Source organism: Scyliorhinus torazame, chromosome 17 (genome assembly GCF_047496885.1).
Source record: "Scyliorhinus torazame isolate Kashiwa2021f chromosome 17, sScyTor2.1, whole genome shotgun sequence".
Classification (NCBI taxonomy): Eukaryota; Metazoa; Chordata; class Chondrichthyes; order Carcharhiniformes; family Scyliorhinidae; genus Scyliorhinus; species Scyliorhinus torazame.
In genome coordinates, this window is record NC_092723.1 from 95,697,174 (window position 1) to 95,723,519 (window position 26,346).

The window sequence follows — 26,346 nt, forward strand, 5'->3', positions numbered from 1 at the left end:
TGCCGTAGTTTGTAGAGCTGCCACAGATTATGTAATGCTGGATCTTCTCATTAATGGTGACTTTTTGAGAGAGGTGGCTGCCAATCTATGGAAAATGCTCAACATATTTCAGAGTGTCTGCTTCAGCAGATATGGGTGGAGGAATAATTGGCTGATTTGGTTGCACATCAAGATGAGTTTTGTTTTGCAGAGATGGTGGCGTAATGCCACTGGACTAATATTCCAGAGGCCCAGGACTAATGCTCTGAAGGGCGTGGGTTCATCTCCCACTATGACAACTGGTAGAATTTAAATTCAGTTAATAAAATCTGGCTTTAAAGGCTAGTCTCAATAATAGTCTCAATGATTCTATGATTCTATGAATAGTGGCCATGAAACCATTGTCGATTTGTTGTAAAAACCCATCTGGTACACTAATGCCCGTTAGGTGAGTACGTTGTTAGAAGGTATTCTGAGAGACATGATTTTAAGGTATTACGAGAGGCAAGGACTGATTAGGGACGGTCAGCATGGCATTGTGAGTGGAAAATTGGCTCACTAATTTGATTGAGTTTTTTGAGGGGTAACCAAGAAGGTAGATGAGGAGAGTGCAGCCGACGTTGTCTGCATGGACTTTAGCAAGGCCTTTGACAAGGTACGTCATGGTAGATTGTTGCATCAGGTTAAACCTCCTGGGATCCAGAGTGAGATACCCAATTGGATACAAAATTGGCTTGTCAGAGGACAAATGGTGGTTGTAGCGAGTTCTATCAGGTCTATCAGACCTCTATCAGGTCGCCTCTCAACCTCCGTAGTTCCAGTGAGAACAGACCGAGTTTATCTACCCTCTCCTCATAGCTAATGCCCTCCATACCAGGCAACATCCTAGTAAACCGCTTCTGTACCCTCTCCAAAGCATCCACATCCTTATGGTAGTGTGGCAACCAGAATTGTACACAATATTCCAAATGAGGCCTAACTAAGGTCCTAAACAGCTGCATTATGACTTGTCAATTTTTATATTCAATGCCGTGAAGGCCAGCATGCTCTATGCCTTCTTGACCACCTTATCCACATGCGTTGCCACTTTCAGTGATCGATGGACATGCACACCCAGATCTCTTTGCCTGTCACTTGCCTCCCTCAGTATTCTGGGTTAGATCCCATCAGACCTATCTACTTTTATGCTGTTTAAGATGCCCAACACCACCTTTTTGTTGTACAAGAGATTAGTAAAGCCACACTTTGAATATTTTGTAAAGTTCTGGTCACGCTATTATAGAAAGGACATTATGAAACTATAAAGGGTGCATAAAGGATTTACAAGGATGCTTCTGGGACTTGATGGTTTGAGTTATAAGGAGCGGCTGGATAGACTGGGATTTTTTTCCCTGGAGCATAGGAGGCTTGTGCGTTATCTTATAGAGGTCTATAAAATAATGAGGGGCCTAGATAAGGTAGATAGTCAACATCTTTTCCCTTAGGCAGAGAAGTCTAAAACTAGAGGGCATCAGTTTAAGGTGAGGGGGGAGAGATACAAAAGAGACCAAAGGGGCAATTGTTTCACACACAGGGTGGTGAGTGTCTGGAATGAGCTGCCAGAGGAAATAGTAGAGGAGGGTACAATTTTGTCTTTTAAAAAACATTTAGACAGTTGGATGGGAAAGCTGGATATAGAGGTATATGGGCCAAATATGGGCAACTGGGACTAGCTTAGTGGTGTTATGGGCCAGGTTTTAGAAAACCCCAAAGTATATTATGGAGTTCACCTGACCTATAACTGTTTATTGATTTTGGCTACGATGAGCACACGAGCCTGCCTTTCAGGTGTTAGTCAACAGAGTTCTTAAGCGCTTTTAATCAAAAAACAAGCTTTATTCTCCAAATTTAGTTAACATTTCTATAAACACGCACAATAATAATTTTTATCAACTACAAACATAAAGGCCCCACACAGCTACAGTAATCTATGTATAACCCTTAATGAATTCCCCCTTAACTGTTCCAATTCAATAACAAAATCCAAGTAAAACCAGAAACCCCTTTACAAAGATGGGGCCCAGCACACGGCATTCTTACTGGTATAAGACTTGTTATTTATACTCTGTTCCCTTTTTCAAACAGCAGGTTTGAATTCCTTCCAGAAAGCAATTATCTCTTTTAAGTTACCAAGTAGTTTGTAAACAGCTTTTAAAATGAAGGTAGAGACACACTTCTTTCAACCTGTGCAGTTCAAACCAGTCCAAAACTCAAAGCGAAAGTAAAAACTCTCAGCGCCACAGCCCAGCTCCACCCAGACAATGACATCATTGAAGCCATGTGATAAAACAAAAACATTTCTGAAAGGGACATTCCCATGACAGTGGTTAAAAACTGGGCAGTATGGAGAAGTTGGGCCGAAGGTCCTGATTTCATGCTGTAAACGTCTTTGACTCTGTGAGGGAAGGAAATCTGCCGTCCTTACCTGGTCTGGCCTACAAGTGAGCCCAGACCCACAGCAATGTTGTTGACTCTTAACTACTGTCTGAATTGGCCTAGCAAGCCACTCAGTTCAAGGGCAATTAAGTTTGGGCAATAAATGTTGGCCATGCCAGTGATGCCCACATCCCATGAGCTCTGAGATGCAGATCTAGGTGTTTTAGTGCATAAATCACAATAGGATTGTATGCAGGTACAGCAAGTAATTATATAAAAAAAGTTATCATTGTGAAAGAAATTGAATACAAAAGTAGGAAGGTTATCCTTCAGTTATACAGAGCACTATTGAGACACATCTGGAGTGCTGTGTACCGAATTGGTCTCCTTATTTAAGGAAGGATATAAATGCGTTGGAAGCAGTTCAGAGAAGGTTTACCAGACTAATACCTAGAATGGGCGGGTTCTTTGTGAGGAAAGGTTGGATAGGCTAGGCTTGTATCTGCTGGAGTTTGGAAGAATAAGGGGTGACTTGATTGAAATAGATAAGACCCTGAGAGGTATTCACAAAGTGGATATAGAGAGGATGTTTCCTCTCGGTGGGAGAATCTAGAACGAGGGGTCACTGCTTAAAACCAGGGGATCGCACATTTAAAAGGGAGATGAGGTGCAATTATTTATCTGGGGGTTGTGAGATTTTGGAACTCTTTTCCTGAAAAAGCAGCGAAAACAGAATCTTTGAATGTTTTGGGGGCAGATGTGGATAGATTCTTGGTAAACGAGGTGGTGATAGGTTATCGGTAGGATAGGTGGGATGATCTAGCTGTCAGATCAGCCGTGATCTTATTAAATGGCGGAGCAGGTTCGAGGAGCTGAATGGCCTCCTCCTGCTCCTTGTTTGTATGAAAGAATACATTTTTCAAAATTTCGAGGACAGTCTCTTGTATGCTGGATTGAAGAGATTGAGAGTGGCTCGCAACTCCAGTGGCATTCCCATTTACACCTCTTCAAGATCCATGTTATTTGAAATTAGAAAAAGTTTTAATTCTTCTAACTTTTTCTGAGTAGCTATTGGTTATTTAAATTACATTTTTGGATGTCTCCCAGTGCAGGGTAATTGCCTTGCACATGTTTACCTGTGAAGTTCTGAAAGAGATTCACACAGTGTACCTTTGGAGTATCCACCAATCGAATGCTGGAGAGCCAGGGAGTTATGGTCCCAGACAAAAAGAATGTAGTGGCTCTGGAGAGGGTGCAGAGAAGACTTGCAAAGATGATACCAGAAATGCTTGGAAAGGATTGACAGACAGGATCTCTTTTCTCTTGAGAAAGATAACTGAGGGGTGACCTGATATAGGGATTTAAAATGATGAAAGGTTTTGATGGAGGGAACACAGAAAATTATTTAGTTTCTTGAGAAAGGAATAACTGAAGACCATCAATATAAGAACGTCATCCAGAAATCCAACAGAGAATTCAGGAGAAACGTCTTTACCCAGAGTGTGGTGAGAATGTGGAACTCGCCATCCCAGGGAGTGGTTGAAGTGAATATAGTTAGATGCATTTAAGGGGAAATTAGACAAATATGAGGGAGAATGGAATAGATAGTTAAGATGATAGATTTAGATGAGAAAAGTTGGGAGGAGTCTCAAGTGAAGCATAAACACCAGCATAGACTGGTTGGACGGAATGGCCTGTTTCTGTGAGATATATCCTATGTAATGAAACAACAAAAGCGATGATGGTTCAAGACAAAAGGAAATTGTAATGAGAAAAGCAAACAAAACACGATCCCCTCTATGGCACTCCCCCGACAGGCACAGGACTCTTCAAACCCCATCCCACATGTTTGAACTAAGCTAACCAGGCCGCTCCCAACAAGAGGACTGAACACCCCAAAGTTCAATCCTTCCACCACAACACCCCTCCCCCCAACGATGTTGGCCTGAGTCGGAAGGTCGGACGAATCAGGCACGGCAGAAATTTGCAGTGAGTGATTGGGCATAGAGTGGCAATCCGACACTGACTGCCATTCCGAGGAAGTTACAGCCCATTAATAATCTTTATTATTGTCACAAGTAGGCTTACATTAACACTGCAATGAAGTTACTGTGGAAATCCCCTAGTCGCCACACTCCGGCGCCTGTTGGGGAAACTGATAGAGAATTCAGAATGCCCAATTCACCTACCAAGCATGTCTTTCGGGACTTGTGGGAGGAAACCGGAGCACCCGGAGTAAACCCACGCAGCTACGGGGAGAACATGCAGACTCCGCACAACAATGATCCAAGCTGGGAATTGAACCCGGGTCCCTGGCACTGTGAAGCAACAGTGCTAACCACTGTGCTACCGTGCCACCCATTATGGTGACCAGAACTGTACACTTTAAACGTAATCTAACCATTTCAATTTGGGTTTAGCAGAACTCTCCTTTTCTATCCCTCTGGCAATAAAGTCTTGTGCTTGGTTTTTTTATGGCCTTGCCATAAGTCTTGTGCTTGGTTTTTTTATGGCCTTGCCATAAAAATGGCACAACGTTTTATGATTGTATGTATTTGGACTCCGAGATCCATCTATTCCTCTGCTTCACCCAAACTTTCAACATAATATGTGACCTCTCTTTTTACCAAAATGTTATATACCTCATATTTATCTTATAGAGTCATAGAGGTTTACAGCATAAAAACAGGCTCTTTGGCCCAACTTGTCCATGCTGCCCAGTTTTTACAACTAAGCTAGTCCCAATTTTCCACATTTGGCCCATACTCCTCTACACCCATCTTTCCATATAACTGCCTAAATGCTTTTTAAAAGACAAAATTGTACCTGCCACTACTATTTCCTCTGGCAGCTCGTTCCAGACACTCACCACCCTCTCTGTGAAACAATTGCCCCTCTGGACCCTTTTGTATCTCTCCCCCCTCACTTTAAACTTATGCCCTCCAGTTTTAGACCCCCCTACCTTTGGGAAAAGATGTTGACTATCTACCTGATCTATACCCCTCATTATTTTATAGACCTCTTAAGATAACCCTTAAGCTTCCTACGCTCCAGGGGAAAAAGTCACAGTCTACCCAGCCTCTCCTTATAACTCAAACTATCAAGTCCCAGTAGCAAGCTTGTAAATCTTTTCTGCACTTAAGTGTGAACTTCATGTGTCAATTAATTGCCCATTCCATGGTCACTCCTGCTTTCCGCCCTATCACATACCTTCCCTTTTGTTCTTCCTTCTCCACCACCAACTTTCCCTGCCTTGCTTAAAAACTGTTGATACTTAAGTACTCCTAGTTCTGACATCAACCTGAAACATTAACTCTGTTTCTCTCTCCACAGATGCTACCAAGACCTGCTGAGTATTTCCACTATTTCCACTATTTTTCAGTTGTATTTCCAGCGTTCACAGTACTTTGCTCTTGGTCGCTATTTGAGTTGCAAAATGGATAGTAGTAGTGAACTGAATTCCATGGTGTGTGTTTTGTCTAGATTCATCATTTAACATGGGCTTTTTTCAGATAATCAGAAGCCTGCAAAGACTGCAAGCTCCATGAGAGCCAGGTGGCGAAATGAGCAGGATGACACTCTGATGGAGTCCTGGAACTCTTTGTTAAAGTTCAACAGGTCACAGCGAGGTCGTATAGCCAACATGGATTTTGAGGGAGACATTTTTGATGAGTTTTTGCAAGAGCAAAGAATTGGAAGAGAAACAGGATTGAAATGCTTGCACGAAGAATCGGTGCATGAAATCAAAGAGGAGGAAGAACAAAGAACTGACCTTGAAAGAGATGATGACGGAAGCGATGATTTTGAAATTCCAGTTTTGCCGAGTGGTTGTCATTTAGTTATTAATATTACATCAACCTGGGGCGATAGACATTATGTTGGACTGAATGGGATTGAAATATTTTGTTCAAGTGGAGAGCCTGTGCAAATAGCACAAATAAGAGCAGATCCAGCAGATATTAACATTTTACCTGCTTATGGTAAAGACCCTCGAGTCATCTCAAATTTGATTGATGGTGTAAACAGGACACAGGATGATATGCATCTCTGGTTGGCGCCTTTCACCCCAGGAAGGTCCCATCTGATCTATATTGACTTTGTAAATCCTTGTCACTTAGCCATGATTCGAATTTGGAATTACAACAAATCAAGAATACATTCTTTCCGTGGTATTAAAGATGTTGAGATATTATTAAATGGGAAATTGATCTTCAGAGGAGAAATTGCCAAGGCATCGGGAACCTTACACGGAGGTAAACAAATATTTAGTTCTTTCTTTTGCTCTGTCCTGTACTTGAATGGAGTTGGTACAACGAGTTGAATAATCTTTCCTTATCCCACCTAGTTAGCATTGAGTGAAAGATTATGCAATTAATTGCAGATTTGCATTTGTCAACCATAGAGTCAATATGAATTACATCACTGATGCAACATTTAAAATCAGCCTTTATTTCCACCTTTATCAGCACAGCCTTCAATTTGTTTCTCGCTTGTGCATTTTATTTGCTTTCTTTTACATGTATCTGTACTATTCAATTCACTTCCTTTATGATAGTGAGTTCTACATTCTAAATGCTCTGAGTAAAAGAGATTCTTCCTGAATTCCCTGTTGGATTTATTGGTGACTTATTTATTTATGGCTTTTATTTTGGACTCATTAGAAGCAAAAGGAGCTGGTTTAGCACAGTGGGCTAAATAGCTGGCTTGTAGAGCAGACCAAGTCCAGCAGCACGGGTTCAATTCCCGTACCAGCCTCCCCGAACAGGTGCCGGAATGTGGCGACTAGGGGCTTTTCACAGTAACTTCATTTGAAGCCTACTTGTGACAATAAGCGATTTTCATTTTTCATTGAAAAGCATTTTCTTTGTCTACTCAAAACTTATTCATCAACTTTAAAGGTTTTTTTTAGAACAACCTTCGAAAAACGACGGCTATAGGAAAATATTTAGTTTCAACGGTTTAGTTGCATTAAACGTGTACCTACATTCCTGTCAATGTGGCTGAGTGAAGCGTTTTAGGTTGAAGTCCTCTCCAGAGGTTTGAGAGAATTGTTTCGGTTAGCTTTTTAAAGCAGTGCAGTGGAAGCTCTGCATTGCTGTTTGAACAAGATGTTAAATCGAAGCCTCGTCTGCCCTCTAAACGGGATATGAAAGATCATATATTAGTATTCAAAGAGCAGCAAGGTTTCCCTGGTTCATCCCTCAGCCAACCCCTAAAACTGATTATTTATTTATTTTCATTGCTGTCTGTGCAGCAATTGGCCTCCACGTTCTCTACATTTTGTTGCAGTGACTACTCTTCAAAAGTACATTGACTGTAAAGTGCTTTGAAGTATCCTGAGCTTGTAAAAAGTGCTATATGAATGAAAGGCTGTCAAAAGTACAACTGCCTTAATATCAGATTAAGTGTCTATAGTATATATTGCCTTTTAAAATATGAAGAGGCTCTTCTTGCCAGATGCTCAGTTGGTATATACCCTAGATTCCAGAGACTTATTCCAACACCCAATCTTAGAATATCGTAGAAGTTGATTTAGTCTTTTTGATAAACTATGCTTTCACTTGCTAAGTTATGATGGTCAGAAGGAAAAAAATATTAAAAACTGTAATTGTATTCTTTCATTCGTAACATTTATATCGAGATCCCTTACAATCCTCTGAGATTTTTATTTTTGCTAGCTTTGCCAAATGTTCCAATTTGCTTTGGTTCATGAAATATTTCTTAACTTGTTCACATTCTCTATTTTTAGCTTTGGAGCAGTTTGGAGATACTATACTTTTCACTACGGACGATGAGATTTTGGATGCAATGTCCCAGTACGATGAAACCTTTACAGCTAACATTGATTATACTCAGCCATTCACTTTTGAGGAAGAGCTCAATAGACCTAGTACTGCAGACGGTGAAGGAGATGAGAGGCCATACACACAGGCTGGCATTAGAACAGAGGATGAACAGGTAAGGAGAGTCTTTGTTCACCCTTCAGTACACTAAGCATTGCTTTCAAAAATACACTGGCTTTAGTACCATATGATAGACTTGTTCGAAAAGCTGTCGCCCATTAAAGTGGCAGTGATTGCACAAATACAAAATTGTCAATGGCACAGGAAGTAGCAGAGTGGCTGTTTGTCAGGCTGAAAGAAAGTGTGCAGCTGTGTCCCGTGGGAGTCGGTGTCAGGATAACTCCTCTTTCTGGTATATATTAATGGGCAGCACGGCAGCACAATGGTTAGTACAGTTGTTTCCCAGCTCCAAGATCCCACGTTCGATTCCCGGCTGGGGTCACTGTCTGTGCGGAGTCTGCACGTTCTCCCCGTGTCTGCGTGGGTTTCCTCCAGGTGCTCCGGTTTCCTCCCACAGTCCAAAGATGTGCAGGTTAGGTGAATTGGCCATGATAAATTGCCCTTGGTGTCTAAAAAGGTTAGGTTGGGTGGGGTTACGGGGTTACAGGGATAGGGTGGAGGTGTGGGCTTAAGTGGGGTGCCCTTTCCAAGGGCCGGTGCAGATTTGATGAGCTGAATGGCCTCATTCTGCACTGTAAATTCTATGATTCTATGTGGAGTTGGAGAGACTGGATAACATTTCACGGTTTGCAGAAGACACAAAATTTAGAATGTAGTCAACAGTGAGAGCATGATAACACACTTGTGGAGGACGTGGATAGCCTGGCAAAATAGGCAAGATGGATGGCAGGTAAGATTTAAGGCAGAGGAGTGAGTTGATTAATTTTGAATGAGAAGCATTGCTGGGACTGCTGATTGGCCAGCAGTTATTTGAGGCGGGACCTCCTCTTGGGTGAGAGTCGGAAGTTCCACCTCATGCCAATTAACCTTCTTTGGAGCTTTCAATTGCTGTGGGGTTGCAGGGAAAATCTTGCCCATTGAGTACAAATGCAAGGGATTTATGCAAAACCTTTATAAAGCACTAGTTTCCATGGCCATTTCTGGGCACATCACTTTAGGAAGGATGTCAAGAAAAGGTGCAGAGGAGATTTACTAGGTTGGTATTAGGTATGAAAGACATTGGGCTGGATTCTCCAATTGCCGGAGAATCCGTTTTTACGCCGAAATGGGGGGGCGATGCCGTTTTTCGGATGCTCCGCCCCGTCAAAAATGGTGTCATTGCTGAATGCGCCGCACGCCATTTGGACGGCCTCAGGATGTCATCTGAGGCCCTGCCCCAATGCTCCGCCCTTGATGTGCTGACATCACGACGGTCCCTGGAGAATCGCTGTGAATCGCGCATGCGCGACGTGGGTAGGGGGCCATTGACAGATTCACCGAGTTCAGGAAAGTCCAGAGTGAAACGCCTGAGTTTTGACGCTGGAGTGGGGACATAGCCCCATTATTGGAGAATCCTGCCCATGCTGCAGACATAGACTCAAAATCGGAGAATCCAGCCCTTTAATTATATCAATAGATGAGATAAAACTGTGGTTATTCTCCTTAGTCTTGGCCAATATTTATTCCTCAGTCAACATCACAAAAACAATCATCTGGTCATTATCACATTGTTGTTTATGGGGGTTTGACTTCAGGAAGCAAAGTACTGTACACACCCCTGTCAGCATCAACGGGGCCGAGGTGGAGATGGTTAGCAGTTTCAAATTCCTAGGGGTGCACATCTCCAAAAATCTGTCCTGGTCCACCCACGTCGACGCTACCACCAAGAAAGCACAACAGCGCCTATACTTCCTCAGGAAACTAAGGAAACTCGGCATGTCCACATTGACTCTTACCAACCTTTACAGATGCACCACAGAAAGCATCCTATCGGGCTGCATCACAGCCTGGTATGGCAACTGCTCGGCCCAGGACCGCAAGAAACTTCGGAGAGACGTGAACACCGCCCAGGCCATCACACAAACCTGCCTCCCATCCATTGACTCCATTGACCTCCCGCTGCCTGGGGAAAGCGGGCAGCATAATCAAAGATCCCTCCCACCCGGCTTACTCACTCTTCCAACTTCTTCCATCGGGCAGGAGATACAGAAGTCTGAGAACATGCACGACCAGACTCAAAAACAGCTTCTTCCCCACTGTTACCAGACTCCTAAATGACCCTCTTATGGACTGACTTCATTAACACTACACCCTGTATGCTTCCTCCGATTCCAGTGCTTATGGAGTTACATTGTATACGTTGTGTTGCCCTATTATGTATTTTCTTTTCGTCCCTTTTCTTCTCATGTACTTACTGATCTGTTGAGCTGCTCGCAGAAAAATACTTTTCACTGTACCTCGGTACACGTAACAATAAACAAATCCAATCCAATCCAAACACAGACTGCTGTGCTTCCTGCACTGCAACCTTACCCAGCACGTGATCTATTTTAGTATGATGCCTTTTGTTTCTGTATTTCTTTCCATCTATCCTTGATCTCTTTTCTTGCAAGGACTCATGGGAGCAAACGTGGGTACTCCAACCACTTTCCCATTGGTCCCCAGAAATTAGATGCAAAGTTGAAAGGTGGGGTGTTGGGTGAAAATTTCAGGAGAGATGGAAAGAGGGATTTGTGGTTGCATTGTATTTCAACCTAGAATGTCTTGCTGTTGTGGTTAATCCAGAGCCATGGATACGAACATTTTCAGAAACTGTTAACATGAGCTGGTCTAAGGAAAAGTAGTTGCTAGAGCATGGGGCTGGGAAGGAGTAGGCTGTCTAGAGTTAAGAGGTTGTAAGCTGTCCAGAATTGAATCAGGGAGAATGGTGCCTGAAGTTTTACTATTGATAAAAGCAGGTAAATGTTTTACAATGCCTGACAGTCGAAACTTTATCCTTTTACACTCAATCAACAACAAAATTCAATAATAGGTGACTATAAGTCATGCAATCCAGTTAGTTCCATTCTCGTGCGTTGTATTTATGTGGTCCTGCAAGATTTTCTTTCAAATGCCAATCCAATTTTCTTTTCAAATCGTTGATCATCTCCCTTTCACTATCCTTGTGGGCAGCGAGTTGCAGGTCATTAAAATGTCTTTCCTCACATCCCCCTTGTATCTCTTGTCCAAAACATTAAATCTGTGCCTCCTACTCTTTGTGCCACCAGCTAGTAAGAATAGCTTCTCTTTGTCTAGCTCATCTAAACTTGTTATAATCATGTACAACTATCAAATCTCCCCTCACTCCAAGGAGAATAGTCCCCACTTTTCAAGAAGGATGGGAACGATAAACCGTGAAATTACAGACTGGTGAGTCTTACGTCAATGGTAGGGAAACTACTGGAGAAAATTCCGAAGGAGACAATTAATTTACACTTGGAAAGGCATGGGTTGGTTAGGATAGTCAGCATTGCTTTGTCACCGGGAATCGTGCCTAATGAATTTGATAGTGTTTTTGATAAAGTGACTGTGTGTTGATGATGAGAACTTGGGTTGGGAGGCGGGGGGGGGAGAGAGAGAGAGAGAGAGAGAGGAATGATTTGTTGGATGATTAACACAGTGAAGAAGAGGGCCATAGGTTATGGGATGATATAGATGGGGGAAACCCACGCAGATACGGCGAGAATGTGCAAACTTCACAGTCGTCCAAGGCCGGAATTGAACCTGGGTCCCTGGAGCTGAGAGGCAACAGTGTCACTGTGCCTGCAGATCCTTGAAGCTGGCAGAGCAGGTGAATAGGGTAGTTAAGATGAACAGGATACTTAAGAAGGATTATGGGACACTTGCCTTTATCAGTCGTGGCATAGAATATAGAGCAAAGAAGTTATGTTGGAGTTGTACAGAATGTTGATTAGGCCACAGTTGGAGTACTGTGTGCAGTTATAGTCACACCTGAGTGATCTCTCATACTAGCTGTAGCTTACAGAATTGTTTTTTAGTGAATTGTGTTGGGCAGGTTTGATGCAATATCACTTGGGAAGAAAGCTTATTTTATCTTTAAAAATGGGCTTCTTTCATATGATTAATGAAAGCGTATTGGAATTTGAAGATAATGATTTACCAAGTGGGACTAAACAACTTAACTAATGTGGCAGGAAATTGACCGGTCCAATTATCATGATCTTGTGATTTTTTTCAGGTGCTCACTTAATGCTTCTGGTAAACACTATCAGAGTTTGTGTGTTAGCTCCATCTGTTGTCAAAATATTAGTGTTGCAATTAAACCAATAAAAGCAAATGTAGCTAATAATTATGATGTTGGGAAGTTAGTAAGTGGTCTCAAACAAATCATAAATAAGCCTTTCCAAGTAACTATATGCGATCTCTTAACTACTGACATTTTGCATTTGTAGGAACAAGAACATGCATCTTTCCTGTTGGGTGGAGCAGCTAGTCAGATGAGAGGGGAATATACTGGGATGTGTAAGTATTTGTGTACAGAGTAAGTTCTAATCGCATCAGGGTTATCTTTGAAGTTGATTTGTGTTTTTCTAGAATCCATATGCACCTTAATAAAATTCCTTTGCACTTTTCCTTTCCATCAGATTTGTCTGGCTTAAAAGGGCATCACAGTGGCGCAGTGGGTTAACCCTGTTGCCTCACGGCGCCGAGGTCCCAGGTTCGATCCCGGCCCTGGGTCACTGTCTGTGTGGAGTTTGCACATTCTCCCCGTGTTTGCGTGGGTTTCGCCTCCACAACCCAAAGATGTGCAGGCTAGGTGGATTGGGCACGCTAAATTGTCCCTTAATTGGAAACAAAATAATTGGGTACACTAAAAAAAAAAAAAAATGGTCTGGCTTAGCAGTACAATACTGCAGAAAGAATTTTGTTTAGATTGTCCTCCGCAGTGACTTTTCTAATAGAATAGCAACAAAGTTTGCACTGAGTGCTGAATTTGGTGCATTTGAGTGCGATAGTGAGAGTTTGGTGACCGAGGGAGTATAAGGCTTCATTTTTATCTAAAGTTTAGTCTTTCTTTTATTTAGTTAATTAACTTAAAAGTTGCTGTTTGGTTTAGAAGAAGGTGAATTTTCAATAAGCTTTAAACAGGCTTCTACTTGTAGGCACTTGCAGCTGGAGCTTGTTAATTAGTTAATTGGATTAGGCCAGTTTTCAGAGGTTAGATTCACAGTATAAAAGTGATCCCCTACAGTGCAGACTTTGTTTGCACTGAGTGCTGAATTTGGTGCATTTGAGTGCGATAGTGAGAGTTTGGTGACCGAGGGAGTGCTGAATTTGGTGCATTTGAGTGCGATAGTGAGAGTTTGGTGACCGAGGGAGTGCTGAATTTGGTGCATTTGAGTGCGATAGTGAGAGTTTGGTGACCGAGGGAGTGCTGAATTTGGTGCATTTGAGTGCGATAGTGAGAGTTTGGTGACCGAGGGAGTTAGGTGAGGAGGGAGTAAGATGCTCCTTTCATCTTGTTTCCGACATTTCCGCAAAGAGTGCGAAGACAGCCAGGAGTTTACAGAAAGTGTAGCTGACTGGGAGCAGGGTCGGAGGGCGGAGATCTAGTTAGTCCACAGGGCAGCTATATTCTGTCAGGTAAGAGTGGATGGAGGCTAGGCCAGTTACATGCTCCTCCTGTAGGATGTGGGTGGTGAGGGATACCACCGGTGTCCCCACTGACTATACCTGCGGGAAGTGCACCCAACTTCAGCTCCTCAAAGACCATGTTAGGGAACTGGAGCTGAAGATGGATGAACTTCGGATCATCCGGGAGGCAGAGGGGGTGATTGAGAAGAGTTACAAGGAGGTAACCACACCCAAGGTACAGGACAAGAATAGCTGGGTTACAGTCAGGGGGAAAAAAACAAACAGGCAGAATGTGCAGGGATCCCTCGTGGCCGTTCCCCTTCAAAACAAGTATACCGTTTTGGATGCTGTTGGGGGGGATGACCTACAGGGGGAAGGCCCTAGCGGCCAGGTCTCTGGCACTGAGTCTGGCTCTGGGGCTCAGAAGGGAAGGGGGGAGAATAGAAAAGCAATAGTTGTAGGAGATTCAATGGTTAGGGGAATAGATAGGAGATTCTGTGGTCGCGAGCGAGACTCCCAGAAGGTATGTTGCCTCCCGGGTGCCAGGGCCAGAGATGTCTCGGATCGTGTCTTCAGGATCCTTAAGGGGGAGGGTGAGCAGCCAGAAGTCGTGGTGCACATTGGTACCAACGACATAGGTAGGAAAAGGGGTGTGGAGGTAATAAACAAGTTTAGGGAGTTAGGCTGGAAGTTAAAAGCCAGGACAGACAGAGTTGTCATCTCTGGTTTGTTGCCGGTGCCACGTGATAGCAAGGCTAGGAATAGGGAGAGAGTGCAGTTGAACACGTGGCTGCAGGAATGGTGTAGGAGGGAGGGCTTCAGGTATTTGGATAATTGGAGCGCATTCTGGGGAAGGTGGGACCTGTACAAGCAGGACGGGTTGCATCTGAACCAGAGGGGCACCAATATCCTGGAGGGAGGTTTTCTAGTACTCTTCGGGAGGGTTTAAACTAATTTGGCAGGGGAATGGGAACCGGATTTGTAGTCCAGCAACTAAGGTAGCCGATATTCAGGACGCCAAAGCGTGTAATGAGGCAGTGGGGAAGGGAACACTGACAAAGGAGAGTACTTGCAGGCACGGAGATGGGTTGAAGTGTGCATACTTCAACGCAAGAAGCATCAGGAATAAGGTGGGTGAACTTAAGGCATGGATCGGTACTTGGGACTACGATGTGGTGGCCATCACGGAAACTTGGATAGAAGAGGGGCAGAAATGGTTGTTGGAGGTCCCTGGTTATAGATGTTTCAATAAGATTAGGGAGGGTGGTAAAAGAGGTGGGGGGGTGGCATTATTAATTAGAGATAGTATAACAGCTGCAGAAAGGCAGTTCGAGGAGTATCACCCTATTGAGGTAGTATGGGTTGAAGTCAGAAATAGGAAAGGAGCAGTCACCTTGTTAGGAGTTTTCTATAGGCCCCCCAATAGTAGCAGAGATGTGGAGGAACAGATTGGGAAACAGATTTTGGAAAGATGCAGAAGTCATAGGGTAGTAGTCATGGGCGACTTTAACTTCCCAAATATTGAGTGGAAACTCTTTAGATCAAATAGTTTGGATGGGGTGGTGTTTGTGCAGTGTGTCCAGGAAGCTTTTCTAACACAGTATGTCGATTGTCCGACCAGAGGAGGGGCAATATTGGATTTAGTACTGGGTAATGAGCCAGGGCAAGTGATAGATTTGTGAGTGGGGGAGCATTTTGGAGATAGTGACTACAATTCTGTGACTTTCACTTTAATAATGAAGAGGGATAGGTACGTGCAACAGGGCAAGGTTTACAATTGGGGGAAGGGTAAATACGATGTTGTCAGACAAGAATTGAAGTGCATAAGTTGGGAACATAGGCTGGCAGGGAAGGACACAAGTGAAATGTGGAACTTGTTCAAGGAACAGGTGCTACGTGTCCTTGATATGTATGTCCCTGTCAGGCAGGGAAGAGATGGTCGAGTGAGGGAACCATGGTTGACAAGAGAGGTTGAATGTCTTGTTAAGAGGAAAAAGGTGACTTATGTAAGGCTGAGGAAACAAGGTTCAGACAGGGCATTGGAGGGATACAAGATAGCCAGGAGGGAACTGAAGAAAGGGATTAGGAGAGCTAAGAGAGGGCATGAACAATCTTTGGCGGGTAGGATCAAGGAAAACCCCAAGGCCTTTTACACATATGTGAGAAATATGAGAATGACTAGAGCGAGGGTAGGTCCGATCATGGACAGCAACGGGAGATTGTGTATTGAGTCTGAAGAGATAGGAGAGGTCTTGAACGAGTACTTTTCTCCTGTATTTACAAATGAGAGGGGCGATATTGTTGGAGAGGACCGTGTGAAAAAGATTGGTAAGCTCGAGGAAATACTTGTTAGGAAGGAAGATGTGTTGGGCATTTTGAAAAACTTGAGGATAGACAAGTCCCCCGGGCCTGACGGGATATATCCAAGGATTCTATGGGAAGCAAGAGATAAAATTGCAGAGCCGTTGGCAATGATCTTTTCGTCCTCACTGTCAACAGGGGTGGTACCAGGGGATTGGAGAGTGGCGAATGTCGTGCCCCTGTTCAAAAAAGGAACTAGGGATAACCCTGGGAATTACAGGCCAGTTAGTCTTACTTCGGTGGTAGGCAAAGTAATGGAAAGGGTACTGAAGGATAGGATTTCTGAGCATCTGGAAAGACATTGCTTGATTAGGGATAGTCAGCACGGATTTGTGAGGGGTAGGTCTTGCCTTACAAATCTTATTGAATTCTTTGAGGAGAACTAATGCAGCAGGGGCATGGGAACCTGGATTGTAGTTTTAGGGTAAGGGAGAATGGGAGTATAGAGGTCAGGAGCACAGATTTGACGTCGCAGGAGAGGGCCAGTGTTCAGGTAGGTGGTTTGAAGTACTTCAATGCCAGGAGTATACGAAACAAGGAAGGGGAACTGGCAGCGTGGGTTGGTACCTGGGACTTCGATGTTGTGGCCATTTCGGAGACATGGATAGAGCAGGGACAGGAATGGATGTTGCAGGTTCCGGGGTTTAGGTGTTTTAGTAAGCTCAGAGAAGGAGGCAAAAGAGGGGGAGGTGTGGCGCTGCTAGTCAAGAGCAGTATTACTGTGGCGGAGAGGATGCTAGATGGGGACTCTTCTTCCGAGGTAGTATGGGCTGAAGTTAGAAACAGGAAAGGAGAGGTCACCCTGTTGGGAGTTTTTTATAGGCCTCCTAATAGTTCTAGGGATGTAGAGGAAAGGATGGCAAAGATGATTCTGGATATGAGCGAAAGTAACAGGGTAGTTATTATGGGAGACTTTAACTTTCCAAATATTGACTGGAAAAGATATAGTTCGAGTACAATAGATGGGTCGTTTTTTGTACAGTGTGTGCAGGAGGGTTTCCTGAAACAATATGTTGACAGGCCAACAAGAGGCGAGGCCACGTTGGATTTGGTTTTGGGTAATGAACCAGGCCAGGTGTTGGATTTGGAGGTAGGAGAGCACTTTGGGGACAGTGACCACAATTCGGTGACGTTTACGTAAATGATGGAAAGGTATACACCGCAGGGCAAGAGTTATAGCTGGGGGAAGGGCAATTATGATGCCATTAGACGTGACTTGGGGGGGATAAGGTGGAGAAGTAGGCTGCAAGTGTTGGGCACACTGGATAAGTGGGGCTTGTTCAAGGATCAGCTACTGCGTGTTCTTGATAAGTATGTACCGGTCAGACAGGGAGGAAGGCGTCGAGCAAGGGAACCGTGGTTTACCAAGGAAGTGGGATCTCTTGTTAAGAGGAAGAAGGAGGCCTATGTGAAGATGAAGTGTGAAGTTTCGGTTGGGGCGATGGATAGTTACAAGGTAGCGAGGAAGGATCTAAAGAGAGAGCTAAGACGAGCAAGGAGGGGACATGAGAAGTATTTGGCAGGAAGGATCAAGGAAAACCCAAAAGCTTTCTATAGGTATGTCAGGAATAAGCGAATGACTAGGGAAAGAGTAGGACCAGTCAAGGACAGGGATGGGAAATTGTGTGTGGAGTCTGAAGAGATAGGCGAGATACTAAATGAATATTTTTCGTCAGTATTCACTCAGGAAAAAGATAATGTTGTGGAGGAGAATGCTGAGCCCCAGGCTAATAGAATAGATGGCATTGAGGTACGTAGGGAAGAGGTGTTGGCAATTCTGGACAGGCTGAAAATAGATAAGTCCCCGGGACCTGATGGGATTTATCCTAGGATTCTCTGGGAGGCCAGGGAAGAGATTGCTGGACCTTTGGCTTTGATTTTTATGTCATCATTGGCTACAGGAATAGTGCCAGAGGACTGGAGGATAGCAAATGTGGTCCCTTTGTTCAAAAAGGGGAGCAGAGACAACCCCGGCAACTATAGACCGGTGAGCCTCACGTCTGTAGTGGGTAAAGTCTTGGAGGGGATTATAAGAGACAAGATTTATAATCATCTAGATAGGAATAATATGATCAGGGACAGTCAGCATGGCTTTGTGAAGGGTAGGTCATGCCTCACAAACCTTATCGAGTTCTTTGAGAAGGTGACCGAACAGGTAGATGAGGGTAGAGCAGTTGATGTGGTGTATATGGATTTCAGCAAAGCGTTTGATAAGGTTCCCCAGGGTAGGCTATTGCAGAAAATACGGAGGCTGGGGATTGAGGGTGATTTAGAGATGTGGATCAGAAATTGGCTAGCTGAAAGAAGACAGAGGGTGGTGGTTGATGGGAAATGTTCAGAATGGAGTTCAGTTACAAGTGGAGTACCACAAGGATCTGTTCTGGGGCCGTTGCTGTTTGTCATTTTTATCAATGACCTAGAGGAAGGCGCGGAAGGGTGGGTGAGTAAATTTGCAGACGATACTAAAGTCGGTGGTGTTGTCGATAGTGTGGAAGGATATAGCAGGTTACAGAGGGATATAGATAAGCTGCAGAGCTGGGCTGAGAGGTGGCAAATGGAGTTTCATGTAGAGAAGTGTGAGGTGATTCACTTTGGAAGGAATAACAGGAATGCGGAATATTTGGCTAATGGTAAAGTTCTTGGAAGTGTGGATGAGCAGAGGGATCTAGGTGTCCATGTACATAGATCCCTGAAAGTTGCCACCCAGGTTGATAGGGTTGTGAAGAAGGCCTATGGAGTGTTGGCCTTTATTGGTAGAGGGATTGAGTTTCGGAGTCAGGAGGTCATGTTGCAGCTGTACAGAACTCTGGTACGGCCGCATTTGGAGTATTGCGTACAGTTCTGGTCACCGCATTATAGGAAGGACGTGGAGGCTTTGGAGCGGGTGCAGAGGAGATTTACCAGGATGTTGCCTGGTATGGAGGGAAAATCTTATGAGGAAAGGCTGATGGACTTGAGGTTGTTTTCGTTGGAGAGAAGAAGGTTAAGAGGAGACTTAATAGAGGCATACAAAATGATCAGGGGGTTGGATAGGGTGGACAGTGAGAGCCTTCTCCCGTGGATGGAAATGGCTGGCACGAGGGGACATAGCTTTAAACTGAGGGGTAATAGATATAGGACAGAGGTCAGAGGTAGGTTCGTTACGCAAAGAGTAGTGAGGCCGTGGAATGCCCTACCTGCTACAGTAGTGAACTCGCCAACATTGAGGGCATTTAAAAGTTTATTGGGTAAACATATGGATGATAATGGCATAGTGTAGGTTAGATGGCTTTTGTTTCGGTGCAACATCGTGGGCCGAAGGGCCTGTACTGCGCTGTATTGTTCTATGTTCTATGTTCTAGATGACCAAGCATGTGGATGAAGGTAAAGCAGTGGATGTAGTGTACATGGATTTTAGTAAGGCATTTGATAAGGTTCCCCATTGTAGGCTTATGCAGAAAGTAAGGAGGCATGGGGTAGTGGGAAATTTGGCCAGTTGGATAACGAACTGGCTAACCGATAGAAGTCAGAGAGTGGTGGTGGATGGCAAATATTCAGCCTGGAGCCCAGTTACCAGTGGTGTACCGCAGGGATCAGTTCTGGGTCCTCTGCTGTTTGTGATTTTCATTAATGACTTGGATGAGGGAGTTGAAGGGTGGGTCAGTAAATTTGCAGACGATACGAAGATTGGTGGAGTTGTGGATAGTGAGGAGGGCTGTTGTCGGCTGCAAAGAGACATAGATAGGATGCAGAGCTGGGCTGAGAAGTGGCAGATGGAGTTTAACCCTGAAAAGTGTGAGGTTGTCCATTTTGGAAGGACAAATATGAATGCGGAATACGGTGTTAACGGTAGAGTTCTTGGCAATGTGGAGGAGCAGAGAGATCTTGGGGTCTATGTTCATACATCTTTGAAAGTTGCCACTCAAGTGGATAGAGCTGTGAAGAAGGCCTATGGTGTGCTCGCGTTCATTAACAGAGGGATTGAATTTAAGAGCCGTGAGGTGATGATGCAGCTGTACAAAACTTTGGTAAGGCCACATTTGGAGTATTGTGTACAGTTTTGGTCGCCTCATTTTAGGAAGGATGTGGAAGCTTTGGAAAAGGTGCAAAGAAGATTTACCAGGATGTTGCCTGGAATGGAGAGTAGGTCTTACGAGGAAAGGTTGAGGGTGCTAGGTCTTTTCTCATTAGAACGGAGAAGGATGAGGGGCGACTTGATAGAGGTTTATAAGATGATCAGGGGAATAGATAGAGTAGACAGTCAGAGACTTTTTCCCCGGGTGGAACAAACCATTACAAGGGGACATAAATTTAAGGTGAAAGGTGGAAGATATAGGTGGGATATCAGAGGTAGGTTCTTTACCCAGAGAGTAGTGGGGGCATGGAATGCACTGCCTGTGGAAGTCGTTGAGTCGGGAACATTAGGGACCTTCAAGCAGCTATTGGATAGGTACATGGATTAAGGTAAAATGATTTAGTGTAGATTTATTTGTTCTCAAGGGCAGCACGGTAGCATTGTGGATAGCACAATTGCTTCACAGCTCCAGGGTCCCAGGTTCGATTCCGGCTTGGGTCACTGTCTGGGCGGAGTCTGCACGTCCTCCCCGTGTCTGCGTGGGTTTCCTCCGGGTGCTCCGGTTTCCTCCCACAGTCCAAAGATGTGCGGGTTAGGTGGATTGGCCATGATAAATTGCCCTTAATGTCCAAATTGCCCTTGGTGTTGGGTGGAGGTGTTGAGTTTGGGTAGGGTGCTCTTTACAAGAGCCGGTGCAGACTCAAAGGGCCGAATGGCCTCCTTCTGCACTGTAAATTCAATGATCTATGATTAATCTAGGACAAAGGTTCGGCACAACATCGTGGGCCGAAGGGCCTGTTCTGTGCTGTATTTTTCTATGTTCTATGTTTCTAAAGCAACATCTCTCCGTGCCAGTTCTTCCTGTGCACTATAATTTCAAATTCATGACACAATTTGCACCCTCCAGTCACCGACTGCCTGCAGGAGCAGATAAAACCCTGGCTTGCTGCATTTTATGACATGGTCTCTCACTGTGGAGGCCGGGGTTCATTCTACCTGGGGTTGCTAAACCCACAAACTTTAAGATGAGATGTTACTCTCGCAAATTGGCAATGAAGCCACCAACCTTTTGCCGCAGGGGAAGGAGGCTGTTGGAGGTGTTAACATAGCAGTGAATATACCACATGTGACATAAAAGTCACACAGCTAGCTACATGATGGTGGAAGAACTTTATTGAACTCTTCAGCGCAGCCACAAGCAGATCCAATTTACTGTGTTGAAGACGTGTTGCATAATACGGGCAACAACTGGGTGAAAAGGAAGTGGGGCTCTGCAACATGCTTTCCCCATCTGCTGCTATTTCCATCTAGCAGGTGTGGGTGTAATAGTTACAGAGCTCTGTTCCTAGTACAAGTGGAAGCAAATATTCTGGACACATTTTTTGGATTGGGAATTTGCTGTCCAGCTTCTCTGCCTCAATTTCCACAGTAATAAGTCTTACAACACCAGGTTAAAGTCCAACAGGTTTGTTTCGATGTCACTAGCTTTTCAGGTGAGGAAGGAGCAGCGCTCCGAAAGCTAGTGACATCGAAACAAACCTGTTGGACTTGAACCTGGTGTTGTAAGACTTCTTACTGTGCTCACCCCAGTCCAACGCCGGCATCTCCACATCAATTTCCACTGGTTAACACAAAAGCAGGTGGATTCCTGGAGCAGATAATCTAACAAAACAGAGAGGAAGAAAGATTTTTGGATTTGAGTTTGAGAGTGGTCACTCCTCTAACACACACGAGGAGTGACAACTGTCCACAGGTCGGGAAACAAGTGACAAATCCACAGGTCGGGGGAAGCAAGGAGGAAGAGGCAAAACCAGTAAAGTTCAAACAAAAATGATCCTTTCCAACACATTAAAGCACCACTCTCCTTTGGGACGATGATGACTCTGGGACCATCAAAGGAACTGCAATGGCACCGAAAACCGAACTGCGTAGAGGGCTATATAAACTATTCAGTTAAGAATGCAATAGTAATTGAAGGGTTAGACATTATCATTCTCTGTTTAGCCTGAGAGTCTCAGTTTTGCTATCTCTCAGGAGCTGGAGTAAAAAATATTTTTGAAAGACCTGGCAAGAGTCGTGAGAGTGGTGAGTCAGTGCGCCTATGTGAGAGCTAACGATATCATACAGAAAAGCCCTAAAGACACACTCAAGGAATTTAATATTTGAAAATTGGCTCTAGGGAAAGACCTTGCTGGCAATCTTTGGGTGACTTCTGTCATGTGCTAGAATAGGGAAGGATTGGACATGCCTAAAGAGTTGTCAGAGGGTTTTTGTTTTCTAGTTTATTGGTATCAGTTCTTGAGACGCTAGTTCAATTAGAAAGAGAAAACATTAGCACAAAAACAAGGATATCGGGTAAATGTTAGGTGAGTACGAGCAATTGGAACTGGGAAGAGAAATGGGCGCACAGAACTATAGGTCAACAATGGGATTTTTTTAAAAGCTGATTGAAAAGGTGCAGAATAAATATAGAGAACGAAAAAGATTTACTTCATGTTTCAGGATGGAGAAATCGAGCTTTGAAACAACTTATAATTAGGAGAAAGAAAATTTGGCATCATTTTAATGAGATAAGAGAGGAGATACGTGAAGAGGATCTCAAAGACGATGGGAAAATAGGTCAGAAGAATTGTTAAATGTGCGATGCTTCCCCTGAGGACCGGATAGTGAGTTCATAGAAGGTAAAAAAGAAATAGGCAAGGAGAGTTGAGAAGTACTTCAATATCAAAAGAGAAGGGTATTTGGGAGTTTTGAAATCCAGAATTGGTTAAAAGCAAGATGAAATGTATAAGGGAAATATCAGAGAAGTTTGTGAACCCTGGGGAAGGTAAAGTGCAACATGGATTCCCTGAAGAAATTGGAAGGAGAAATAGCAAAGGCCCAAAGAATTATATTTCAGAACTCTATCGAATATGGATGTGTGATGGAGGACTGGAGTCTGGCCAGTGGAAGCCCATTTTTGAAAGAGATGCAAAGCTAGTTTGATTAATTACAGGCCAGTTAGTTTAACATCACACTCTAAACCATCACACTTAGAATATTGCGCCCAATTCTGGTCGCCACACTGCCAGAAAGATATGGAGGCTTTGGAGAGGGTGCAGAGAGGTTTACCAGGATGTTGCCTGGTCTGGAGCTATGTAGAGAAACTGAATAGACTCGGACTGTTTTCATTAGAATGACGGAAGTTGAGAGGTGACCTAATAGAGGTCTACAAGATTATGAGAGGCATGGATAGAGTGGATGGGCAGGCACTTGTTCCCAGGGTGGAGGAGTCAGTCACCAGGGGGCATAGGTTTAAGGTCCGTGGGGGAAAGTTTAGAGATGTACGAGGCAGGTTTTTTACGCAGAGGGTGGTGAGTGCCTGGAACGTGTTGCCAGGGTAAGTTATCTTTACAAATATATGAATAGGATGGGTATAGAGAGATACGGCACAAGGAAGTGCTGAGGGTTTTGGTATCATGACCGGTACAGGCTTGGAGGGCTGTTCCAGTGCTGTATTGTTCTTTGTTCTTAATATCTAAAATAGGAGAAACAGCCAACAGAAAATGAAAATTGTCCTTGAAAACATGCGCAAGTTCTGAGCTTTACCTGTAAGGTAGTGGAGGTAATGCAGTGATTGTGTGCTCATGGACGTTTAGAAAGCTTTTAGAGAAGATAGTATAAAAATATTGGAGAAAATTAACACGTGTGGAATTAGGGGAGGTGTAGCATGTTAGAAGAAAGGAAATTGCATTGGTATTAAAGGCAGTTTTTTCAGAATGTTTGAAAGTCGGTTCATTGTGTATATCCATGATTTGGACAGAGGACCAGGTGAAGTGGTAATCGTAGGCAATATCACAGTAATTTTTCACAGTAACTTCATTGTGTTAATGGAAGCCTACTTGTGACACTAATAAAGATTATACTAAAATAGTTCTGGGAACCAGCTGCAAAATGATATTGATAAGAATCATGGAATCCCGACAGTGCAGAAGGAAGCCATTCGGCCCAGAAGGTGTGATAGGCTTAAAATGCAGCAGAAGGAATTCAGTAACAGTGTGTGAATTGTAACTTTTGGATTCATGGAGGGCTGTACGATGTAGCAATGCAGAGATTTGGGTTTTCATGTTCATAAAACATTAAGAGGATAAGACCACAAAAGAAAGCGATTAGTATACAGGGTTTATGACAAAATTTAAAAGGCCATAGCTGGAGTATTGTATGTAGTTTTGAATATAGGAAAGATGTTGCAGGAATTAGATTCATTAAAAATGTATGAAAAAATATTAAAATTAAAATTAATAGAGCTATGTGAGCCATGACTCAGTTGGTAGAACTCTTGCCTCTTGAGTCATGAAGTTCTGGGAGCAAGTTCTACTCCAGGGTTGAAGGACAAAAATCAAGGTCATCACTGAAATGCAGTACTGAGAGAGTGCTGCACTGTTGGACGTGCCGTCATTCAGATAAGACTTTCAACCAAGAATGCTCCCTCAGGTGAGTAATGTAAAGATCCCCGAGCAGAATTCCAAAGAAGAACGAGGGTGTTATCACGGATGTCGTCGCCAATGTTTATTCTTCAACCAATAGGTTATCTGACCATTATCACATTGTTGTTTGCTGTGCACATATTGGTATTTCCTACATTATAATAGTGATTACATTTCCATTGCCTGTAAAGACAATGTGCTTTGAGACATCGGATGATTGTGAAAAGTGTTATATAAATATCAAATTGCATGGTGTTCTGAAAGAAATGTTTTAAATAATGGCATATGGGATAGAGTAGATATAAACAGACTATTTTTTGTGGTTGCCCTAGAATGAGGAGACGTACATATAAGATCAAATGCAAGAGATTTAAAGCGCAGAGCATGAGATTTTTTTATTTTATAGAAGGCTGTCAGGCTGTATAATATGTTACAAAGTTAATGATTCAGCCGAGAGCACATCATTTAAGGATGGATTCTGTAGAGGGCTGAAGGAAAGATTGATAAAAGGATATAGGAATTGGACAGATATCTGAGTTTAGGACTCCTGCTAGTGCAGAGAATGAACACCAGCATGGCTGGTTGGGCTCAGTGTTCTGTCTCGTAGTGTAGTTCAACATAAGTCTTTCTTTATAAATGTGTTGATCTGGCACAAGACTGAATCTGCTCCATCTTGTTTACGAGCATGTATTTGAAAATTAACTTATTTTGTCATATAAACTTGAACTTTCTCTCTTTAAATTCTAGGTGTGCAGCTAAATTTTGCTGTTACTTGGGGAGATTCTCACTACCTTGGGTTGACTGGACTCGAAATTGTAGGCAAAGCTGGTCAGGCACTACCCATCACAATGGAAAATATTGAAGCATCACCAAGAGATCTAAATGAGTTACCAGAATATAATGATGACAGCAGGACATTAGACAAGTATGTATTATTCATTGACTCGATGAGAAAAATAATTTTACGTTGAGAGTGCTTTTTAAAATACCTACTCTGGTGTTTATAACTTTTAGATAAAGCTAGGGTAATCCAAAAAACGTTCCACCAAGATCCCTAGCAATCTGTTCCGAGTGGCCCAAATTTCCATTTAAGCTTATATTTCATGCATACTTTTGATTTTTCCTTTTTAAATTTAATCTGTCTGAGGCTGGGTAAAAAGAACAAAGAAAAATTACAGCACAGCAACAGGCCCTTCGGCCCTCCAAGCCTGCGCCGATCCAGATCCTCTGTCTAAAACTGTTGCCTATTTTCTAAGGATCTGTATCCCTCTGCTCCCTGCCCATTCATGTATCTGTCTACATACATCTTAAATTACGCTATCGTGCCCGCCGCTACCACCTTCGCCAGCAATGCGTTCCAGGCACCTACCACCCTCTGCGTAAAGAACTTTCCACGTATATCTCCCTGACACTTTTCCCCTCTCACCTTGAACTCGTGACCCCTAGTAATTGAGTCCCCCCACTCTGGGGGAAAAAGCTTCTCGCTATCCACCCTGTTTATACCTCTCATGATTTTGTACACCTCAATGAGGTCCCCCCCTCAACTTCCGTCTAATGAAAATAATCCTAATCTACTCAACCTCTCTTCATAGCTAGCGCCCTCCATACCAGGCAACATCCTGGTGAACCTCCTCTGCACCTTCTCCAAAGCATC

The 26,346-nt window shown here is 43.6% G+C and overlaps 1 protein-coding gene across 6 annotated transcripts in view; it reads left to right on the plus strand.

Moving 5' to 3' along the window:
- The window catches only part of katnip (katanin interacting protein), a 333,986-nt gene that overhangs the window by 212,438 nt on the left and 95,202 nt on the right, over positions 1 to 26,346 (plus strand). For all 6 annotated transcript variants that reach the window (XM_072480763.1, XM_072480761.1, XM_072480758.1 and 3 more), the window contains 4 exons: positions 5,907 to 6,647; positions 8,144 to 8,352; positions 12,629 to 12,698; positions 25,440 to 25,617. In XM_072480763.1, coding sequence (XP_072336864.1) covers positions 5,907 to 6,647; positions 8,144 to 8,352; positions 12,629 to 12,698; positions 25,440 to 25,617 — 1,198 coding nt within the window. The remainder of the gene's footprint in view (positions 1 to 5,906; positions 6,648 to 8,143; positions 8,353 to 12,628; positions 12,699 to 25,439; positions 25,618 to 26,346) is intronic.